The following is a 16,290-nucleotide window of genomic DNA, read 5'->3' as shown; positions in this document are numbered from 1 at the left end:
TCCATTTCATTAGAAGCTTGAAGGCATTAAAGCAGAGATCTATTTCAAGACAGAACTGGTGATAACAACCTAGCAGATGGTTCAGAAGACTTCGAAAGAAAGGAAAGAATAATGCAAATTGCAGAGATTGACCAGCCAATATGTATAATGGGACTGGTTTCTGTATTAGCTTCAGTCTAGGCTTCGCTTTTTCTAGGCAAGAGAAGAATATGCTAAGAACAGAGAAAAGGAAGTAGGTTTTTTTGGGTTTTGTTTTCTGAGGACTGGGCTGTGATAACTAGTAGGATTTATATAGGCTGTGATAATACCAAGCAGTTTTATCCCACAGCTGTAATGCAGAATTTTCTGGTTTACGTGGACTAAAACTCCAGCTGCATCACACAAGGTGACAACTCCTTGTTTGTCACCTGTAATGAGACACATTAGCCTTACACATGTTTTACATTTGAAGTCCTCACTGATAGTTTGGCTTGTACAGGGACTTTGGACCCCTGTTTGTTCAGAGTGAATAGATACTAGTTACTGTAAGGAACAGGTAATTTCCTGGAAAAGAGGAAAGGCAAGCTGCCTTGCTCTGTTCTAAATATTCACTCAGTGTATGTATGCCCAGACAAACTGACAATTACAAAATTTTATTTGAATACCTTTATGCAAATATATATTGAAAATTCTGTTCTCCTTTCTCCTGAAAGTCTGTCCAAATCAGTACCAGTAACCAGGAGGAAAAGGCTTCAGGTCAAATCACCTGGGGACACCTCTCATATGTACTTACATGGTACAGTTACAGCCTCTGAAATAAACACATAGCCAAGAAAGTTCCAAGTAACAGAATTTTAAAGAAAACTACTGGCAGTAGTTCTCAAGTTCACTTCAAAAATACACTTTCCTCACTTCTTTTTCTGTTCTGTGAAGACAGGTGCACAGTTGGTGAGTAACTACCTGATGTTAAAGCAGTAGTGGACAGCAGACCATGGCCAGGGTCATTTGCTGTCCTGTATTATGCCTGGCTGGCTGGGTCTTGAGAGAATTGGCTCCTGTTTGCAGAGGTCTCTGCTGCGCTTGGAGCAGCCCTGCAATTACAACCCTAAATTTATTCAAGCCAACTGATAAGGGCTTCCTATAGGCTTTATTAAATTAGGTCACGTTATTGTGAGTGGGTAACCAGTGGTCAGGGCCCTAAGGGCACTAATAAGCCTTAATGGCCTCCTCTAAGTCTCTCCCACACCTGCCCACAGGCCAGGACCCATTCCCAGGTTATGGAGCCATTAGTCCCTGCCACAACAGGGCTAGTCTCATGCTCCCACTGCCCTGCCCCCTCCCCATGGCTGAGCCAGGTCACATAGCTGAAAAACCTTAATAAACCTTTACAAACCTTAATAAACAGTTGAAATTATACCTCGAATAGCAGTTTCATGTAAAGGTCATAACATAGACTTGGAAGTTTCGATCTCCATCATCTATTGGTCTTATTCTTACATGGAAATCACTGTATCAAGTATTTTTTTTAGAATATCATGCCTATTCCAGTCCAACAGGCTCATAAATGAAAGATCTCGGACTCTTGTACTGCATCCTATGGCAGCACTCTTGAGTGAGGCCTTGTGCATTCCCTGCCCTGGCAAATTAGTTTCCAATCAACAAAAGTTTATCTTCTTATATTGGAATTTTTTAGGTTAGAATCACACAATCTACTAACACAAGGCTGTATTGGAATTACAGTATCAATCTAGTGCCCACACTGTATCCAGATGCTCTTTTTAAATTTATCATACTTACGGATTGTAAAATCAACCTCTTTTTTTGTGTACTGTAGTATTGGAATATATAAAGTCATGGAAAACCAAGGGACAGTATTATAATACTAACCAGGAGGATCCTAATAGACAGATGATTTTGATGTGTTTGTTAAGTTACAGTTTTGAAAATTCATTCCTATTAAAACAAGTTCTGAAAACAAACAGCCAAGAAAATTTCCATTCTCACTTGTGCCCGAGTGTAACGCAGATCTCAGTAAAGTTATCCTTAGCACTCTTTTCAACTTACAGGTTTCAGAAAAGCATGTATTTGAAAAGTATCTTTCACATTTCACAAAAAGCACGTCTTTAAAATACTTCTTTCAGAACTGGTCCAGTAGTAGTTATCAGCTTTTTTGGGCTTAAAACATGATAGTAAAAGAAATGTTTGACTTCCTGCCTACAATAAAGCATTTTACTTTGCAATGGAAAATAGAAATGCTGAGAGTAGTAGGTTTGTTGTTTGGATTTTTTGGGGCATTTTTTGTTTGGGTTGTTGTTTTGGGGGTTTTTTTTTGTTTGTTGGGTTTTTTTGCTTGGTTTGGTATTGTTTCTTTTTCTGGGGGATATTTTGCTCTTAATCTGTATATCTGTAACAGCAGTTATCCTTTAATTAAAGTTTGCAACTGTTGATTGTCAACACTGAGTTGAGGGAATATCTAGGAATTTTTGTAATGTTCAGGTAGGAATGGTAGAGCTCTTGAGTTCCTTGCTAAAGGCTGATGAGAAAACTGGTTTTGTTTGTTGGGAGTTGTTTTGGGTTTTTTTACATTCTATGTTATCTTGGGAAAGTAGCAGCACTAATTTTTGTACTGTGCATCCAAATAACAATCTTAAGTGGGTTTGCTTCTTTCTTCAGGATGCTTGAAATTTACTTCCATAGTGTATTCTGAAAATCAACTCAATTTTGGCCTGGATGGCCTTCTTTTTTCTGGCATATCAGTTACTTCAGACTAAAGACTCACATGACCAAAATTTATGTGTCCACGTTTTAGTTTTCTTGGTAGACAGCCTAGGTAAAAGATGCCCTTTGCAGAGAATGTGGTAATCAGACAAAAATTAGCCTGCAATACCTGATGTGATGACATAGTCTATCATCGAATCAGAGCACTGCATGACAAGGATGCCAAAGAGTCAAAGCCAGGGAGTGAAAATCTGTATTTGAAGATGATCTGATGTTCCTGTATTTTTATATTCAGCAGTATGGGCACATCCTTTTCCACATGAACAAAACAGAAGAGTTGTTACCAAAAAACCCCAAAGCAATTACATGAAGACAGAATAGACTTAGTAATACTGAACATGTCTTTTAAACATGCACCTTTCATTTTTTTTGTGTATTAACTGTAATGACAAGTAGGTTTTTGACTTGAGCTTGATAAATTGGTTTGGTTTTTTTTTTGGAGATACAGCATATTTTTAGTTATTTCATGGCCACTTGTAATAAGTTTATTTCCACCACATGAAGTACCATGCACAATTAGCATTGCTTTTTTCTCAATTTTCAACAGTTAAATGAAGTCCATCACAGTTTTTGTTAACATTTTGTCTTATGCAAAGTTGTAGTGTTTCCTTGCAAAGCTGTATTATCATATCTTTTTTATTATGTTTGCCTTTAGAATTTCCAGTTGCTACATGCTTAGAATTTCAAAAGTTAATGAGGGCAATCTCCTTTATTTTACTCTCTGTGTACCGTGGTCACTGACACGGTTTCTTAAAATAAGTGTCTAGCAGCTAATTGATGCTAAGAGAAGTCAAAGATTCTGTTGTCATCCACTGAACAGGCAGTTTATGTGTTTATGCATGAGGACCTGCTGACTTACAAAGAATGGATAATGAAAACAGGACACTAATTTGCCTGTTTCATAGAACTTGCAGGTGGGAGACAGTTGTGAGACTATCAGAGTAAACAGATTATCCTTTTCAGTCAAGAAAGCTTGGCTGTCTTAATTGCTTAGGTATAAATTAATTAGACTCCTTGGGGTGGTGGGAATTCCAAAATAGTAAAAAGGTATATAAGAGACAAAAATCACTTCCTGAGAAGTTTTGTCTGTAGAAAATAAGGCCAGTAAAAATAATTGGCATGTTTGGGAGCAGACCTTTTCCTACAAACACCAATTCTCTTTCCTTCTGAAAAGTATATAAGACATTTGGGGCAGAGGGAGCTGATGTGCTGATTCATCATAAGAAGAAAGAATTGGAGATTTTCGGGCTCTTAAGATTGTGCTTACATGCCTTTTACATATATTGTAGCTGTAGTAGTTGAATGTGTTCTATGCCTACTCCATTTTATGTGAAAAGGTCCATTTTTCTGTTCGGTGAGTCTTCCACCCCGGTAGAGCACTCAGTAGGGTATGTCTGTCTGCTTTTTAGTGTGCAGTGCAAAAGTTAAAATTTGGGTAAAAATATCCTTTCACCATTCTTTAAAAAAAAAATAAATTAAAAATGGGGTTTGATCTCAATCAGTAATACAGTAGCCTGCCAGAGTTCAGAAGGAAAAACAGTCCTAATGGTTGCTGAGATTAAAAATAGCTTTAAGGGGCATTATATATATCATTATAACATGGTGACATAGTGAAGCTTAATAGGCACTACAACATCCTTTCGTTTTTATGTTTCCCTGAACACTCAGCTCTGTGACAGGTGGCTATTCCTGTGTAAATTTACCCAATTATATTTGTGTAGCAGCCCTGAAAAAGCCTTAATATATTAACCATTAAAAGTCACTGACAGTTTTTGGAGAAATGTTTTAGTGTGCCTGTGTGAAGAGAGGGTTTGAATGATAAGTTGTTTTTTAGGTAATTTATAATTATTATATTTAGTTGATGTATGCAAATATGATAAAATATGCATTTTCCATTGCATATTTCACATATTCTGTGTCATTATATTCTATTTATGTTTTGCCAAGAGCAGTGATGGATAGGAAGGAAGTTAAGTTTTAGTAGAGCATTTTTTTTTGTAGGCATTGGCGACACAAAACATTTAGCAGGTTTATTGAAAAACAATAGTTTCAAATATTAAATTGCCTTTATTGCTTACCTCTAATGTATTTATATTATGGGAGTTTCCAGCATGCACAAATATGCAATTGAAGGCAGCACTTCAAACAAGAAATAAGGATGTTTAGTTTAGGGATTAAAAATGGAAATGTTACTATTGAGAATCCATTCTTCTGGAATTTTCTCATGTTTTTTGATAGTTCAGTAAGATATGGGCCCTTTCATATTAATCACAACTTTTTTTATTCATATTTTGTTGTTGTAGGTTTTGACTCCAAATTCAGCTGAACTGTTTGTTTAAGATTTGGAAGACATTTCTGTAGAATGTAGTGTATCGACAGAGACTAAAATAAGTCAACTTATTATATAAAAAGGCCTCTTTGCCATTTGTGAGTTGGGTGGGCAAGAAAATAAAGTGAAGTAAAACTGTACCATGAGGCTAGAAAACAGTTTTAGGATTTTTTTTTAAACTAATTAAGTGTTTAATCTCCAGGGTAAAGAGACTACTATGGAATCTATTGCCCAGGGACAGTTTCATATTGTTACGCATTTTAACCTTTCTTTACAAATCCTGAACCTGTGGTATGCAGTAAAGACACCTACCATGAGTATAAATATATTTTATATGGTATCTGCCATAGCAACAATGTTGAAAATACTGCATAAAATGAAATGGAAAGATTTGTAAGGATATTAGAGCTAAGCAAATAGAATAGGTAAGTTGTTTACAGTAGATGAAAAGAAATTATTTATTGCAGAAATAAAAATTGCTGTTTTCCAAGGACACTTGAAGTACCTTCACATAACTGAATTGCCTTTGAATATACTCAGTTGTGTCTCCCTGAAATGGTCAGTTGCTCCTCTTATCATGAATGTATTCATGCTTTTATATTTTAGGAGTGCTTAGACAACAAAACCCCACATTTCTATCTGGCCCTTCATCTCTATTCACTTCTTAATCTATTCAGCACTCAGCATAAGTAGCAACAAGTAGCAATAACTTCTGTGCTGGGCTCTCTCAAACCTCCAAACTCCACACACAATCTTATATGGCTGTTGCCACTCACTGCAGGGCTACAGTGAGAGGCTGTGGTGTGGACACCCTGCTCCCAGAACTGGAAGGCTGTGTGCAAAGACTCTCATCTCCATGGGGTCAGGTTGGGTCCTGACACAGAGGCTGCAGGTAGCGCCAGAGGCAGCACAGTCCTTGGAAAGAGTCAAGGAAGAAGGAGCAGCAGCAGCCCAAACAGGGGCATGACAAAGGGGCAGAGACAGCTGCAGCAGCAGCTGCTGCCTGGCAAGATTGTGAGGGGAAGGGAACAGTGGGAACAGCAGGAGGTGCAGGATGGGATGAAGGGAGGAAAAAGGCCTCAACTGAAGCCCTAAACTGGAGACACTGAGAAGTTATGGCAGCAGAAGCCTTCCTGGCTTCTGGCAGTTCTTCATCCCAGCTGCCTTCTGCTGCGACCAAGGCTGCTGCATGGCCTGTGAGTGGTTTCTTTAGGTCAATGCACCGTGGCTGGGGAAGCCCTGGTGTAGTGCCTGTATAGGAGGGCACATGATGACTTGTGTGGCACAACCCATTGGAGGCATCTTCTTTAACTCAGGGGTGCATCCCCTAGGAAATGTCATCATCAGAAACTAAAGTATCTGGGAGGTGTATGTGCTTCCTCAGATAGGTTACAGGTGATGAGGGAATTTTCAGGATTGCAATTCCTGACTTGGGTTTCCAGAACATGGTTTGTCTTGTTTAATTGTGTTCCCCTTAGAGACAGCATGGGATGAGGAATCCCACAGCTCATTTCTGCCTGAAACGCTACTCTCTGAAAGCCAGGTACTGCAGTGTTGTTCATGGACACACAAAGCTCCCACATGCTGAAGCCCTTTTTGTTGAAACTGACCTTAAGAACTTTCTCTTTGGTAACACAATCTTCTGCAACAGAATCAGAAATGTCATAATTAAAAAAAAAAAAAAAAAAGGGGCTGTTGATTATTTGTTTTCCTAAACTGTGCTAATTCTTAGTATGCTGATTTGTCCAGGACCCATGAAAACTTAAGAATCCTTTTCCTTTTAAGTAAGTTGAACCCTACTTTTGAAAGTTTATCTGCTGTTCTTTTCAGTGAGCAGCATTAGACAAAAGAAGTATTGTCTTCCTGTGAGACACAACTAATCAGGGTAGCACCAAATTACTGATTGAGGAGGAGGAGGAGGACTATGGGTGGGGTAGTGTCCTGTGTTTTTCTCAGGGTTGCAATGTTTTTTACTGCAGATGTTCATCACCAATAATCTGTCATAAAGTTATAATTAATAGCTGTTGTGCCCAAAATGTAACCTGGAGGAGTTGCTTTAGGTATTTAGAGAAAACAATGAAAAATATTGATGGCTGTTCTGAGTAAATCAGTGACTCAGTAGAAAACATTTTGTTGATTTTTGTATTTGGTAGGTAGTCAGGGGATACTGCAGTCACCCCATAGCTGGCCTCCTTTCCAGCTGGCATTACAAGTGGATCAGCATAATTAATTTCAAAATCAGTCAGCAAAGTATACTGGGCAACATTTGCTTCTGAAAAAAACATGAAATAATAGAAATCTTTAGTCCAACTCAAGTCTTTCCATTTCCTTATCTCATCAGCTTTGTAGATTTCTTCATTTTATATCTAATAGCCACTGGTGGGAATAGTATTTTACCCGCTGTATTAACAGATGTTCATGAGTGTAATAGTTTGTTGAAAACTGAACACAAAATCTCATTCTGAGCTGGTGGGAGAGCCCCAGTCTTGCAGCTGTAGGAGAAGAAAGAGTCATGATTTACAGAAGAATAAGGCACTGGCACATTGCAGACACCAGAAACAGTAGTGTAATTCACAGCAGAATTGTGATAGTGACAAGTGATGTGTTTTTCAGACTGTCATCTGCCCTCATGTGTTGTTTATTTTTGTTGTGGTGTAGGAGATTCATGTTTTGTATACTGTTGCATGCATCTAGAATATTGGCCTGTGCTCTTCTCCATGTCTCAGTAGCTCAGCCTCCTTGACAAAGAAGCCATGCAGGTGAATGGATGTTCACACATGGCTTCTCTGAGTTGGGCAGTTCTCCTTGGCTTTACCAGCTGCACTGAGAGTATGACCTGAAAAGTTGCTTCCATTCTGAAAATACCTTCTGTAATTTTTTTTAGTAATAATTTTTCCCACAGTTGTCTTCCTTAAAAATGAACTCTGTGATCTATGATTCTTCCTAGACCACGTTTCTTTCAGTATGTCCTGCAGGATGTAATATAATATAATATAATGTAATGTAATGTAATATAATATAATATATTATAATATAATATAATCTAATATAATATAATATATTTTATATTTTATTATATACAAACATGGGCATGTTCGTATTGCCTGGTAGTTTTATAACAGGATGGTACATCATGTAACAGAATCACAGAATCGAGGTTGGAAGGGACCTTCAGGACCATCGAGTCTAACCCATGCCCTAACACCTCAGCTAAACCATGGCACCGAGTGCCACGTCCAGTCCTTTTTTAATCACATCCAGAGTTGGCGACTCCATCACCTCCCTGGGCAGACAAGTCCAGTACTTTATCGCTCTTTCCGTGAAAAACTTTTTCCTAATATCCAAACTATGTTTCCATTGGTGCAGCTGAAGACTGTGTCCTCTCATTCTGTCAGCTGCTGCCTGGAGAAAGAGACCAACCCCCACCTGATTACAGCCACCTTTCAGGGAGATGTAGAGAGTGATAAAGTCACCTCTGAGTCTCCTTTTCTCCTAAATAGAGCCCCTTGGTTATGTATTAGAGAAAACACTTTTTAGGATGTTGAAAGAATTTATCATCGGTATGAGCACAAACTCAGATGTAATGAATGGCTAGTCCTTCTCTTTTGTGAAAAGGCACCAAAATCATTCAAGATACTCTGTCAGTATTGGCTGATACATATGCAGAGGTCTCCAGGATCAGATCAGGAGGCCCATTATGTGAGTAAAAAGTCTAACAGAAAAATATGAGTAGAATATGATAGTGTTGATCTTAAGTAATACATATTTAATATATTTTCTTTCAGGAGAAGCCACTGACCAAATCGCTGCAACGAGGAGAAGATCCCCAGTTTGATCAAGTAAGACACTTGAAATTACATTATTTCCATTCCTCAGGCTAAAAGAGGAGTGCATTGGAAGGCATTCCAGTGTCCTTATACTGTTGTTGCATACTACAAAAGTAATATTTCTTGATGTGCTTTGGTAGCATGATAAATGGTTGCCCAACCATTCTTGGATATAAATTGGAAGAATTTTTCCTCTGTTTCCAAGGTCAATATTTTTTTCTGCCATAGAACTTGTTACTTTTTATAGTGTATTAGGCACAAGTATTGTTTCTTGTCTGTTTCCCCTGATGGGGATCTTGAAGCAAAATATGTATCTTTTCAAAGTATGTGGTTTTTTAAACAGGTGTGTGCCCCCCAATCTTTCTTTTATGAGGTTTCTTTTATAGTTTATATGAGGGCCTATAGTACCATGGTTGTTGCCATCAGTCTCATCAGTCTAGTTTGCCTCTGTTGTTGTGACTCAGCATGACTTACATTTGTGTTGCACTTCAAATAGGCTGAGCCAATCTGTTGTGTTTAAAATTAAGTTCAATTGTCAGGATAAACACTTGTATTTGACAAGGCAGATAATTATTAGGAAAATGGTGGGCAGGGAAAAAGAATTAAAAATTAAGTAGAATTTATATAATTAGTCTGATTTCATTAAGTAGAACAATGAAATTTTAATTTATAAAATTAAATTTATATCTGGCTTTAGATTAATTTATTATGTAAGGGAAATAGGACAAGTATAAAAATAAAACCAACAGCAATATACACACTTCTAATTGATTATATAAAGCAGTTTATTTTTGTCAGCAGTCTTTCTTTTTGTCAGCAGCATCTAGAATAACCTATTTTGAAATAGGTTTTTGAAGGAAGATAAGTTATAAAGAGTTTAACTTACATAAAGGATGCCAAAACTGGCAGATCTCACTCCCCACAAAGAGGAATGATAAACTCTAGGTGTGCCATTGCTGTCACCATTGCCACTTACTCCACGTTTGCCTATACCGCTGCACTGCCAGGGGCAGAAACACAGGGCAGAAGGACAGCAGGGACAGAAACAATTCAAAATGAAATTACAACCAATGCCATAAGATGCAGGTACCATATTGATTGACTCTGGGAGAGGAGATAGGTATAGGTACAACTTCGGAACTTCAGCTGAACATTCATTGAGTTTTCTGAGACATATCTCCAGAAGTAAAGATGCCTTCTGAGACTTCACTGGCATTCACTAAGGTTCACTTTGTAATTTTAGCTTGACAAAGTGACTCTAGATTGTTCTGTAGCCGCTTTTTGGGGAGAGAGAGCCTGCCTGGAGGGCTGCTCAGAGCAGGAGGTGAACAGAGGAGGTGAGACTTCATACTCAGGAGCTCCCTATCTGCCTCACTGATCACAGAGACCCCGCAGGGAAACCAGCCACTGCAGGCTAAAGGAGGCTCTTTCTGAGTACTTCCTACCTGTCTCCTTAAATTCTTTGTGGTATTTTGACCTTAATTTTATATACATACTCTTTTCCTTCCTGTGGTAAGAATGTTGCACTCAAATGGGAAAGTAAAACAAATTCAGCCACCCAGATGCAAACCTTGGGATACTGTTCCTGCAGTGCATTAAACAAACTCATAATGGGTGGCCGTGATTTGATTAAATATTTATGGTTTAGCAAATTTTGGCCCTTTAAAAGGAAGAATTGGAAGACTGATAATTCTCCTAGTTACTGGTAAGTAGACGGAAAATTGAGTAATTAAGTCAAGCTCATTTAATGAGCACAGCAAAAGCTTCCTAGAGTGAAACTGTGTGTTTACTGCTGTAGCAATTTACTCTGAGTGCAGGCAGGAGAAAAAAAAACAGATGCAGACCAAACACCAAGGTAAATTTTGTTATATATGACATTCATATATCTTTCTGTTCACATATCTGAAGTCCTACCTATGTGAAGAGTTGATGGAAAAGTACGGTGGTGAGATTGACTTAGATGTCATCAGAAGGCCTTGCTTTCCGCTGCTTGAAATTTTTGAAACAAACTATTTAAGCTGAAATTTTCAGAATTTGTCAGCCCCAGGCCAGGTTTCTGGCAATGTTTCCCTTTTCAGTTTTCACATTGTTTTCTACTTAAATAGCATTATCATTTTGAGATGTTCTGGTGCTCCAACTACAGGTGTAGACCTGTGATCAGCAGATGGGACCTGAACCTGGCTTATGAGCCCATTTTCAAGAACATGGTTCATACTTACCAAAATTATTTTAGTTTGGCTAAATCCATCAATACAATCTAAATTATTATATTGCTATATTACATGCTAAATTATCAATACAATCATAGGATGGTTTTAATTGTATTCAAATAGTTTGCATTCAAAATTTTGTCATGCACAATACAGATTTGATAGAAATGAGCTAGAATAGAGACAGGAAGACATTGCAAAAAGTCTTTCTTTACCTGGCATGTTTCACTCAATAGATTATGTGAGTACATCTCCATATAAAGCTGTTTTTCAAATTAAAACATGTCAGTACTATAAAGTTGTCATAAAAGTACAGATAATAAAATGAAGGTGTAGTCTGCCTGGGAAGCTCTGAAGATCATGATATGACATGGCACCAAAACCCAAGTAAGAAGGTATGTGCTTGTAAGTGAAACTACTCAAGTTTCATTTTTGAAGTTAACTCAAGTATTTAAAGAGTCTATGGGATGAAGGAAGACCAGGTTGGTAATCCCTCACTTCCCCTTTTCAGTTAGGGTGCAGAAAGCTTTGGTGTTTTTTTCTGAAATCCATAAAGTCATCTAGCAAAAACAAAAAAGGCCAGCCATGACATTCCTAATATTTTTACTACAGAAATGAAGGCAGGAAGGATGGACAATCCCCATGAAAAAACTTCTTCAGGGAGTGTCTAATAATTTTTACTTTCACTTTTAGGGCATATAAGTAACAGACTGTCAAAGGAACCTAATTTTCTTTCTTTTGACGTAATCAAAATTTTCTCTATTCAATTTGAGCGACATTGATAAGCAATGCTGAAGTGAGTAGGTCACTAATTACTTTAAAATGTTTGAGCTTAATCTTCTAATGGTAAATTAAAAAGCAACAAAAATAAAGCATGACCTGATTTAAAACTTGCTTTTTTCAAGTCAGCTTCAAAGGTGGAAAGAATCAGTCCAAAAAGAACTTAACAATGAGCAGAATGGCACTTTGGCTACCCAAAGTAATCAGCATCAAGTTTAACACTGAGACCCCCCAAACTATTTGAGATGGCTATGAAAGCATTACTTACTATCCCTGAATAGTTCTATCTCTGGCTCCCTGAGAACCAGCATTTTTTCCTGCCCATTCTTAAACACCATTTTAGGAACATTGGTTATGATGGTGGTGATGGATCCAGTGTCTGGAAACCTGACTGGGCCAGGGCTGTTTCTCTCCACATAGGTGTAGTCAGTGTCTCCTGTTGAGCAGACAGCATGTCTGGCTGCCAATTGCATCACCCTCCTCAAACAAATAATAGGATCTTGAGCAATGTATGAAGTGATGATACTTATCCTGACTTGCCCAATGTCTCACCATTGGCCTAACAAGCTACATTCCTTACACTGACTGTGTTTTCCTTTCTAGGTGTGCATATGTATAAAGAAAATATATACAGGAAATTATGTAGGTTTTTTCATATGGTTTTAAATATTTTCACAGTATATTTGAAATCACATTTTTAAAGTCCTTGGTTAGACAACTCTAGTTGTCTGTTGGCAAAGAGTATTACAGCTCCAGCATTAGTGTGCTGTGTCCCCAGTTACTGAAATGTTATTAAACATTGTACTAGTGAACTATGACTTAAACTTCCTATTACAGGAAACCATAAAGTTGCAGTACATGAAAAGATCAAAAGCTAGCTAAAACCCATAATTCTCCAAGAGGGTTATCCTCACCTAAGGAAACATTTTTATTACTCTTTTCTCAGCTTCTACTAATGTATCATTTGTTCTTACCACGGTGAATAAATGTTCCATGAACTGACAACACTGGAGGCAGAAGAAGGGCACTGTGTAATCTTGGATTGAACTACAGACTGTTTTCCATATAAAAACACTAAATGAATGTAATGTTTTTGCCATGGAAGTGAAAAAATTTAACAGGAAGGCTTAGTTTCCGTATGAAGCTATCTATCCGAGGTGCCTGTTGCAGAAGTTTCAGCATAAACTGCACAAAAGCTTTTTCTTGTTACAGTTTTACTGCTTTCTTCTTATAAGTGCACAAGGTTGGAGACTACGATATGGAAAGCAAAAATATTTAATCTTTAATATACTTTTAGGAGATGAAAACAAACAAAAAAAAATCAGCTAAGGTAAAAAAAAGGAAACTAAAATGAATAATAATAATAAAAAAGTGGAAAATGCAATAAAAGAATAAATAAATAATGCACTAAGCAGCATACTAAAGATAAAGTGTCCTTTTTCCTAACAGCCTAAACAGGATTAATGATATGCCGATAATGATTCTTTTCCAATATTATTTTTTAGATGTAGTTAGTGAATACAGATATCACTGTCATTGCAGTAGCACTGCAGTTGGCTGCTTTTGTGTTTTGCCTTTCCTTGATTTTTACACATTTGCCTTCACCACTAGAAAAAGGCACAGAGCAGAGAAAGTATAAGAAATGATGGTCATGGGGTTATAAAATAACCTTTGGCTCCTGGTCAGAGGTTTGGGTTCCAGCCGTGTGTAAGGAAGTACATCTGAAGGCAAAATTAAAGGTAATACCTTCAGAACTGAACTTGCTGTCCACTAAAAATAAATGGGTTTTCATGTAAACTGTTATGCTGGCAGTAAAATAGCTATAAACATACACTACCAAGTGTATAAGAATGCTAGCTGAAATTGCCCATCCACAATATTATGGTTCTAAAAAATACTGCTTTCTTTTTTTGTCTCACAAAGCCAAGGCCATTAATGAAAACTGGTGAGTTCAACTTGAATAGTTATCCATTTTAACCATTTCCAGGGAGATTTTACTTCACAGCACAGTCCAAGAAAAGTGCTTAGAGCAAAGATGTGAATGAAAGGACATCTCCACAATTACAAATGCATTCAGTAGCATTGATAGAAAGTGTAAAACCTTACTTGTGCTTAGAATCTGCACAACAATTTGAAGATAAAATATACAGACACAGTGCAAAAAATAGAGTCATAAGAAATAAACTAAGACTGTGCAAAAATGAAGTACTTCAATTCTGCTTTATTAAAATGGCAATAAAATGCCCATTAAACATACATATGGATATATATGATACAGAAAAAATAATGCAGGGCCAAAAAACTAATGGTACTGTTGGAAATTGGGTGCAGTTTTGAATATATTTGGTGTTAAGGCACATATAAATTCATTAGTGAAATGAAAAAGATAATCATATCAATTTTCTGTTAGTGGAAACATTTCTTATATTTGAATTTTGACAATATAGCAAGACTTCTATGAAAGTATATAAACTGTAGTGAGCTGTCCGAGCAGAATTTCATTAAATTTACTCTTGCATTTTAATCCAAAATAAATATTAAGCTTTTACATAAAGTATATTTAATGCTCTGTAAACACAGGTTTTAAACAGCTCCCTGCTTGTGCAGCTTTCTTATCCTTAAGCTATACAGTAGGTAGTTCATTTATGATGGAAGAATATGATCATTTGTCCAACAAGGACATATTTGTACATCTGTGCACTCCCTTTCAGGAGCAGCACAGAGCTAGAATTCATCTCACTCCTGGACTTACTTCCAGTAAATGAAAGGGTTGAGTAACCGGCATGCTGGCTAGACTTCCCTCCCTTCCTGTTCCCTGAGAGCCAGGTCTTTTCCCAGTCCACCCTTCCTTCCTGTCTTAAAAGTGCAATGACAGAAAGATTAAAAAAAAATAAAAAAAAAAGAAGGAAAAAATAAAGCTATATTGACCTTTTATCCCAAATGAAGACAGACACTAAATTCAGCAGAGAAAGTATGGCATGAGAGTGAGAAGATTTAACAGGAATCACTTTGACTTTTTCTGGTGAAATTGTATAGGTGAGATTTAGAGAACAGCTGTGATAAGTATGTCAATGAACATGCAGGAACATCTGATTGAAACAACTTTTCATTAATGGTTAGATACTGCAATTTGTGAAAAGTTATTTAGGTCTGTTTGAGGGCCCATGGACATAAGACAAAGGCTAAGGGTTTTAAACTAAAGAGGATCAGTTTTTACTAACTGGAAGGAAGATATTTTTACTGTGAGGCTGAAGCAAGTTGCCCAGAGAAGCTGTGGATGCTCCATGCCTGGAAGTGCTCAAAGCCAGGTTAGTTGAAGCTTTGATCAGCCTGGTCTTGTGAAAAGTGTCCCTGCCAATGTTAGGGAGGTTGGAAGTAGATGGACCTTTAAGGTCCCTTCCAACCCAAACCATTCTGTGATTCTATGATTGTATGATTCTTTTCTGGTCTTCCCTAGGAAACCCATTTTCATTGTATTTCATTATTACGAAGCAGTGTTGCACTAACTGCATTAAAAGTTTCAGAAAACAGTAAAGAAGTGAGTTGGTAGTGTATAGTTTGCCCTGACACCAGGTGATTGATTTTTTTGAGTATTTATCTGAAGCCTTAAGCTAGAAGGATTTGGTATAATTGAGCTTGAGGTCCTATAGTAATTCTTCGTTAAAAGCTTTCTGTCACTGCTGCAAGTAGTTGCTTCATGATATCTTCCACAGCAACTTGTTTCATATTTCAGGTAATAAAATCTATTGCAAAGACTAGATTGAAAGTTTTCTGAAAATATTACTTTCATGGAAATTTTTAATTTAGCAGGGCAGTTGTTTTATCTTTCTAGTGCAGCATGTTTAATTTTAGGCCATAATAAGTAAATAATAATATTTCACCCTCAAAATATCTCATTAACTTTAGTTCACAATTTCACTGTGAATTAGTTAAATCCTGAGGCTGAAAAACTACAAAGGAGGTTCAGAGTTACTCAGCTAGACTAAGTGTCATCCACAGAAGTTCTCAGTTAAGGCTATACTAATATTTGGGTATGCTTGGTCTTTCAGTTTTGCTCTTGTGTAAGTCACAGCATTCACACAAGTTTGGTGTTACACGAGGCATTAAACTCTGTTGTTTTTCCACAAGCATTGAAATGCACTGGTTTAAGTTTAAGCAGGTGGATAAACCTGACAGTTAATTACATAATCAGTGTACTGGGCATGTTGTACACACTTCAGCTCTTCACTCCTGATACTCAGCACTTCGCAGGATCAAGCCCTGCATGATCTTAAGGTGGTCAAAAAATCTTCAGATCATTAATTTCTTCCCTACTTTAAACAGTTGTTTTTTATTTTCTTAGAATGCCCACAAATGCTTTAGCTGTGAACATTCAGTTGCAATACAT

The 16,290-nt window shown here is 37.2% G+C and overlaps 1 protein-coding gene across 8 annotated transcripts in view; it reads left to right on the top strand.

The window, feature by feature from the left end:
• Positions 1-16,290, top strand: part of FRY (FRY microtubule binding protein) — a 219,076-nt gene that overhangs the window by 96,175 nt on the left and 106,611 nt on the right. For all 8 annotated transcript variants that reach the window (XM_015629518.3, XM_015629509.3, XM_015629499.3 and 5 more), the window contains one exon: positions 8,872-8,925. In XM_015629518.3, coding sequence (XP_015485004.1) covers positions 8,872-8,925 — 54 coding nt within the window. The remainder of the gene's footprint in view (positions 1-8,871; positions 8,926-16,290) is intronic.

Source organism: Parus major, chromosome 1, assembly GCF_001522545.3.
Source record: "Parus major isolate Abel chromosome 1, Parus_major1.1, whole genome shotgun sequence".
In the NCBI taxonomy this organism is placed as follows: Eukaryota; Metazoa; Chordata; class Aves; order Passeriformes; family Paridae; genus Parus; species Parus major.
This window is presented reverse-complemented; position numbering and strand designations above follow the sequence as displayed.